This window comes from Priapulus caudatus, unplaced genomic scaffold (genome assembly GCF_000485595.1).
Source record: "Priapulus caudatus unplaced genomic scaffold, Priapulus_caudatus-5.0.1 Scaffold97, whole genome shotgun sequence".
Lineage (NCBI taxonomy): Eukaryota > Metazoa > Priapulida > Priapulimorpha > Priapulimorphida > Priapulidae > Priapulus > Priapulus caudatus.
In genome coordinates this window covers 42,696-50,766 of record NW_014577158.1, presented here as the reverse complement: position 1 = coordinate 50,766, position 8,071 = coordinate 42,696, and the positions used below count along the sequence as shown (strand labels likewise).

General features: G+C 46.8%; 1 protein-coding gene across 2 annotated transcripts in view; it reads left to right on the top strand.

Annotated features, from left to right (window-relative positions):
* Positions 1-8,071, top strand: part of LOC106805047 (fragile X mental retardation syndrome-related protein 1-like) — a 33,157-nt gene that overhangs the window by 16,874 nt on the left and 8,212 nt on the right. For both annotated transcript variants that reach the window (XM_014806519.1, XM_014806518.1), the window contains 7 exons: positions 3,465-3,558; positions 4,110-4,226; positions 5,142-5,315; positions 6,148-6,226; positions 6,475-6,587; positions 7,009-7,095; positions 7,508-7,596. In XM_014806519.1, the coding sequence (XP_014662005.1) occupies positions 3,465-3,558; positions 4,110-4,226; positions 5,142-5,315; positions 6,148-6,226; positions 6,475-6,587; positions 7,009-7,095; positions 7,508-7,596 (753 nt within the window). The remainder of the gene's footprint in view (positions 1-3,464; positions 3,559-4,109; positions 4,227-5,141; positions 5,316-6,147; positions 6,227-6,474; positions 6,588-7,008; positions 7,096-7,507; positions 7,597-8,071) is intronic.

Here is an 8,071-nt window from a genome sequence, read left to right as displayed (position 1 = left end):
GCAGTAGCATAGAGCAGGACCGTGGATAGTGTACGTTGACAGCAATATAGTCCTGTGTATATTGTAGTATAGGAGGTCAGGGGAGGGGACAGAGGGCAGCAATGCAGCTGTAGAAGCAGTAGCATAGAGCAGGACCGTGGATAGTGTACGTTGACAGCAATAGTAGCTTATGTGACAATATAGTCTATATAGTATATTGTAGTATAGGTGGTCAGGGGAGGGGACAGAGGGCAGCAATGCAGCTGTAGAAGCAGTAGCATAGAGCAGGACCGTGGATAGTGTACGTTGACAGCAATAGTAGCTTATGTGACAATATAGTCTATATAGTATATTGTAGTATAGGTGGTCAGGGGAGGGGACAGCGCGCAGCCACCCAACTGTGGAAGACCGTATAGTGTAGTAGTATAGAGTAGAGCAGTGGATAGTGTACATTGATAGCAATAGTAGTGTTTATTATAGTATATTGTAGAGTGTTTATTATAGTATAGTCTATATATGATATGCTGGATGAACTACTGGCTGTAGATCGCAGCACGGCGGTTCACGTCGTGTCCGGCGTGTGTTGTGTAGTCAACAGACATAAGGCCCCGTAGCTGCAGCATCCAGTAAAAGCTATATACTATAGGAAACCTTATCTTCACCCCGTCCGTCTTACGATTGGCGCCCGCAGCATGGCAGTTGCTGTGTCGCCGCTGCGGGTGTGTGTGCCTGCCTCTCCAGCTGCTGCTCTGGTTTACGGATTCGGTTTTTGTAGCCAGCAGCAGCAGCAGCAGCAGCAGCAGCAACAGCAGTACTTAGCAGCAGCAGCAGTAGCAGCAGCAGCAGCAGCAGTAGCAGCAACAGCAGTACTTAGCAGCAGCAGTACTTAGCAGCAGCAGCAGCAGTAGCAGCAACAGCAGTACTTAGCAGCATCAGTACTTAGCAGCAGCAGCAGCAGCAGCAGCAGCAGCAGCAGCAGCAGCAGTACTTAGCAGATGGCGGAGGCCGTTGTGTGGTAGGCAGCACGCTTCCTGTGTTAGCTAACCGAGTTGCGGGCAGTTACCTCGATGCGGCTGTGGTGACACTACGGGGAGTCGCACACACCGGCCACACCGTACTAGTGTGCGACGACGGAGAGAGTGAGTGAGTGAGTGAGCGAGTGAGTGAGTGAGTGAGTGAGTGAGTGAGTGAGTGAGTGATTAAGAGAGAGAGAGAAAGAGAGAAAGAGAGAGAGACAGAGAGAGATAAAGAAAGAGCGAGAGAGAGATCAAAATCACGTCATCGCGTGCGTGCGTGCGTGCGTGCGTGCGTGCGTGCGTGGGTGCGTGCATGCATGCTTGAGTGTGTGATATTTGCCGGAGAGCGTGCGTATGTAGTGGAACGGCCTGTAGTGAGGGTCAGAGATGCCAGCGCGAGATAAGTTTGTGTCACAGTAAGCGTGTGGCAGTCAGGCCACACCACACGGTGTCCATTCCAAACTAACTCTTACGACCCAATACAGCCACTTACTGGTTCTCCCCCTCCCCTCTCTCTCTCGGCCTCTCTCCTCACTCTCTCCCTCTGCCTCTCTCTCTCTCTCTCTCTTTCTCTCTTCTTTCCTTCACCCTTCCTCCCTCCCTCTCTCCTTCCCCCTCTCCCTCCCTCTCCCGCTCGGGATCAGGGCGTGGTTAGAAGGGCGGGTGCAGGGGTTTGTTGGACTGGTTGACGTATTTCGTGCACTGGTGTTTGTTTACTCTTGGTCCATCGCGAGGTTAGGTCGTCTCATCTGTTAGCAGTAGACACGTGGCAGCGGGGGCGGGTGGCACATGCGCGCGCGGGGTGTGTCAAAAGCGAAAGTATCTCTCAAGATGACATATTCCTGGGTGGGGTGATGGGGGAGGGGGGGTCTGTCACGCGTGAATAAACACGGCAGGGGTAACTACTGCATATACATATCTGATCGACAGAGATCTGCTGATGTAAGGGCTGGCGTGAGGGGTGAGGGGGGCAGTACCACAGTTTTTTACGGTCAATCTCTGGTGCACCTCGCCGCTTTCATTCTCGCTCTCTCTCTCTGTCTCTCTCTCTCTCTCTCTTTTTCTCTCTCTCTCTATTTTGCTCACTCTATATTTTGCGCACTCTCTCTCTATCTCTCAGACCTTGTCTCTCCCTCTCTCCCCCTCTCTCTCTCTCTCTCTCTCTCTCTCTCTCTGGCTCTCTCTCTCTTTCTCTCTTTCTCTCTCTCTCTCTCTTTCTCTCTCTGTCTCTCTCTCTCTTCCCTCTCATGCTTTCCCCGTGGCTCGAGAAAAAATGTCTTGAAAATAACGATGGCCCCATTACTTGCTTTCCATAACTAGTTAAATTTGTTAAATTTGTTGAAACATTTCCCACATGTGCCAAGAATCCAGATCCGAATTTCCTTCCGAGCATTGGATGGGTTTTCGATTGAGATCATCTTCTGTTATGAAGCTAGCCACAGTCAGGCAAGGGTTAAAAGTTTGATCAGTGTCGTATAATAACACAAGATTTATATATAAGCAAAAATATACTAGCGGGAAAAATATCACGCGTATTTAGGCTCTGTGATCCATGTGTCAGACCAAGCCACTGTTGGCATTAGCACCACAAAAGTTCTACTGTACTTCTTTTAAAGTGATTACGTCACGAATTTCTAGCACCATCAAGTAGTATATTTGTGTGTTATTTGTACAAAATAAAATGTATGAAAATACAATTAGTGTTTCTGTTTACTTTTCATGCTTATATACCTTCTTTATATGCCCTAATTTGCCGGTGAAAAATAGAGAGACGCCAGTATCTGAACAGTACTGGGGGAATAGTGTTAGACAACAGAAATTACCAAATCGTCTAGATTTTTGCAAATTTAACCAACGTAAAAACATTTTTATCAGGTGAGAGTTTGAGGATATATTTAGTAACGTTAGTTCTTACTTTTAAAGCCGCACAATGCGCATCCAAACGCTAATTTCTCCAGTACTAGACTAGCAAATACTTCGTGTCATGCATAATCATACTACCTTATGGCAAAATAAACTCTAGTTCCTCCCATTTGACTGCGCGTTGTCTTATAAAAGGTATTTGAAAATAGCTCCAATGTTGTTGACGTTCCCCAATCTCCAAGCAACCGTGCAGCGGTGCCGCGGTACAGCGGTACGGGCGCAGCAAAGATAAAAACATGTGACGTCACGTGATGTTATGTTGTTTGAAACAATTTAGCGTTGGCGCCTGATTACCTGATTTCGCACCTCTTTCTTGTTGGGAACGCGCAGTCAAATGGGAGGAACTAGAGTTTATTTTGTCATAAGGTAGTGTGATTATGCATGTCACGAAGTATTTGCTAGTCTAGTACTGGAGAAATTAGAGTTTGGATGCGCATTGTGCGGCTTTAATGTAAAAAAATGTCAATTTTTTTTTTTACAAATTTTACCATGGAAAATTCGTGACGTAGTCAATTTAATTCCTCTTCATTCTTGTTGTTGTTGCAGTTCGAAAGATGTCAATCAGCATAAGGAGTTTAAGAAGGCGATTGGTGCTGCTGTTGTCTATTATAACGAAGATGATGGCAATTTGATAGCCTTGGTAAGTCTGGCGTTATTATCCTTTGTGTATTCTTATCCTATGTGCACTCTTCGTTTACAGGCAAACCTGTATGTAAAGTTTCGCTCAATGGTAATGCGAAGTGTCCTTTATAGACAGGTGTTCCTTCTATAGAGGTGATCGCTGGCTTTTACCGTGCCTGTACTCTTCCAATTAGACTTCCATTCACCCTGTGCGTGTGTCACACGTATTCTTTCGTCCACGAGACGCAGTCTGCGACTGTACCCTGTCTTCATCGCCGGCTCGGTCGCGAGCAGCCTCACTGTGGGAGAGCATTGACCTTTCACAGCCTCCAGCGTGGATGCTGCGTGCTCGGGGGGGACGAGGATGCTGCAGCCCGTGCTGCGCGGGCGCGCACGAGCGTCTGATACGAAGCCCGAGCGTGGCTTCGCAGCTGCCGAGCGCACTCCCACGTGGCTGTTAACGAGCAGATGCTGCTGCCACCTGCTGATACGATGAGCAGACGCTACTGCCCTCTGCTGAGGTAATTGTGGCTGACTGTGCGCTTACACACGCGTCGCTTGGTTTTGCAGAGTACTCAGAATCAGGCCGTCAAGCGAGCCGAGATGCTGAGCCAGATGCACTTCAGGAACCTGCGGCAGAAAATCCTCCTGCTCACCAGGACGGAGGAGGCGACAAAGCAACTCGAGGTAACCCTGTCCCTCCCCCTCTCCCTTAGCCATCCCCTCTCCTTCAGCCACCCTCTCCCTCAGCCTTCCCCCTCTCCCTCAGCCACCCTCTCCCTCAGCCTTCCCCCTCTCCCTTAGCCATCCCCTCGGCCTCTTCCTCAGCCACCCCCCCTCTACTCCCCTCTCAGGACGGAGGAGGCGACGATAGCAACTCAAGGTAACCCCGTCCCTCCCCATCTCCCTCAGCCACCCCCCTCTCCATCAGCCCCCTCTCCCTCAGCCCCCCTCTCCCTCAGCCCCCTTCTCCCTCAGCCAGCCCCCTCTATTCCCCCCATCAGGACGGAGGAGGCGACGAAGCAACTCGAGGTAACCCTGTCCCTTCCCCTCTCCCTTAGCCACCCCCTCTCCCTCAGCCCCCCTCTCCCTCAGCCAGCCCCTCTCTACTCCCTCCACCAATACCAGGATGGCTCGAGGTTGCCCTGCTCTATCTCCTTCAAGCAACCAAGCTAGTCGAATAGTGTAGTCGTGTGCAATACACGAAATAGCTCTGCTATCCATAAAGCTAATGCTAAATATAATATTTGCACTAAAATATTAAATAATTGTTTTTAAAGTCACTCGTGCAAGTCGATCGCTGTAGAAGTTTGTTTTGCATACGAAAATTAACCTAAGCTAACATGAAAATAACATCGCTTAATATGAAACGCGTCCATAATACGCGGCTATATCATTATATGTTCACATTCGTCATTATATCGAGAAATAAGCATGTACAAAGGGGGCACATATGCGCCTGTCAGCCATCGAGTAACAATGAAAATGAATAATCAATAAGATTTCACATGGAAGCTTGAGTGTATCCTTAAAATGTAAAACATTTATCTACGGCTATCTGTATCGATTTGCAATTTTGCGCTTGTTTTTCTGCGCACACAGAGCACGCGTCTGCACGCGAACGCGGGACACGTGCAGGAGTTCTCCGTGCGAGAGGATCTGATGGGTCTAGCTATCGGCGCACATGGAGTGAATATCCAGCAGGCGAGGAAGGTAGACGGCGTGACGGCCATCGAACTGGACGAGACGACGTGCACCTTCAAGATCTACGGAGAGGTGAGGGGGCGCGTGTACACGCACGCACGCATTTATATATCAATCATATTATCATTACACTACACAAGATCTACGGAGAGGTGAGGGGGCGCGTGTACACGCACGCACGCATTTATATATCAATCATATTATCATAACACTACACAAGATCTACGGAGAGGTGAGGGGGCGCGTGTACACGCATGCGCGCATTTATATATCAATCATATTATCATAACACTACACAAGATCTACGGAGAGGTGAGTGGGCGCGTGTACACGCATGCGCGCATTTATATATCAATCATATTATCATTACACTACACAAGATCTACGGAGAAGTGAGTGGGCGCGTGTACACGCATGCGCGCATTTATATATCATCATTTATCATTACACTACACAAGATCTACGGAGAAGTGATACGCACACTCTAGGGAGAGTCGAGGTGTACACGCGCACACGTACACGCACACGTACGCTCGTTAGCACACGTACACACGCACGCATGCATGTATATATCAACCACATCATTACACTTTAAGGTATAGATTATCTATGGAGAGGTGGGTCATAGATGCACACACTCACATGCACATAGACATCGAGCACACAGACACACATGTTCCACCTACACGTAGAGGTGGGTGCTGCATGCATACGTATATACATATACATATGCACACGTGCATTTGTGCACAAATACACGCACACACATCACAAAGTACAGTAGAGTATAGTCTAGGTGAAACGAAAGGTAACACACAAAAAAATATTCTGACTGCTTTCTGCAGATATTCACCAATGCAATCTGTCACTTTACACATTTTCAAGGCTGCTGTCTCTATTTCAGACGGAGGAGGCGGTGAAGAAAGCTCGATTTTACCTGGAATACGCAGAAGAATCCGTACAAGTGCCTCGCTCTCTCATCGGTAGGTGGCAGCACCTACCCCGCATCTCTACGTGCATTAAATCGCGTTACTACGATGCGCGATTCATTTGTGCAGTGGATCCTTATATATTCCAGTTTCAAATATTCGAAAGGTTCGGAGCATCAAAGCGACCCTGCTCATCTAGAACGTGAATATAAATAAGTTGAGGAAACATGTCAGACGCTGTGGCGTAGGGGCGCGCACCGCGAGTAGTTGCTGTGACGACGTCGTGTGTGTTTTGCTCGCAGGGAAGGTGATAGGAAAGAACGGCCGCATCGTGCAGGAGATAGTCGATAAGTCCGGCGTCGTGCGGGTGAAGATAGAGGGCGATAACGAGCAGACGCGCATCAAGCGCGAGGAGGTGAGCGTCATGGCAACGCGTGGTACATCACGATCATCTGCGTGCGAGGGAGAGCTGATGCACGCACGTGCTGCGCATCTAGTTAAGCTAGGTTTCTGAGATTGTGGTATTCATCCCAACAACTTTCATATTCATTTGGATTTTTTTTTTTTATAAACAAATTGTAAACTTGCAGTGCACAGTAGCATTTTGTGAGTTTTTTTTTTTTCATGTTGGAATATATGTGGAGATTTTATTAATCAATTGGGACTAAAAATCAATAGGCACTAAATGCAGTTTAAGTGGACCTTTAATTTCGTTTCTAAATAATTTAACTTCTTTCTGTTATAAACTCGCCATAAACTGTTAACGTCGTGTCGTTCTTCAGTTGTAGCGAAATTTTCTGACATTTCTGTGTTGCTATTGTGCTATTGTTTTGTAGGGTCAGGTTCCGTTCATCTTTGTCGGTACAGTGGAAGCAATCACGAACGCAAAAGTGCTACTAGAATATCACCTTGCTCACCTGAAAGTAAGTGTGAGCTACTTAATTTCAGATATTTTCATACATGAAATATAAAGATGCTTTGATGACATTCAAAGCAACAAGCTTCTGTAACTAAACCATGCAATCTGGTATCTGACTGTCATGGCTGCCTTGGCCCAGTATGCCTTGCTGATGTTGATGAGAACGAAATGTTACTGAAATCCTTCTCTGTTTGCTCTGAGAAAACGCAGTCGACTTGAAGATTGATGTACACCACATCATGACAAATGCCACTGTTGAAATGCACAAATATCCCCTGCATTAGTCGAAAATATTGCACGCCTAAATGCACCAACATGTTGCAATTTGAAGGTGGAATAGACTAAGTGACACACAGAGAGATTTATCCATTGGAAAGAGAAGTTATGATAGCACGCTTTTTTTCTTTTTTTTACAGGAGGTAGAACAACTACGCATTGAACAAGAGGAGATTGCGTACCAACTGCGCAGCATGGGCGGAGGTCCACAGGGCACGAGGACGGGCAGGTACGTGTCATTGTTACACAGCACGCGCGCTCGGCCGCTCTCACCATCTACTGTCACGTTTGTCTCATTCTACTGATGTGTGTTACATTCGACTATGAGGCATGTTGTGTTATACTATGATAGCGTGACAGTTGATGGTATTATATGTATGACTATGACGGGTGTTGTGTTATACTATGATAGCGTGACAGTTGATGGTATTATATGTATGACTATGACGGGTGTTGTGTTATACTATGATAGTTGATGGTATTATATGTATGACTATGACGGGTGTTGTGTTATACTATGATAGCGTGACAGTTGATGGTATTATATGTATAACTATGATGGGTGTTGTGTTATACTATGATAGCGTGACAGTTGATGGTATTATATGTATAACTATGATGGGTGTTGTGTTATACTATGATAGCGTGACAGTTGATGGTATTATATGTATGACTATGACGGGTGTTGTGTTATACTAATACTA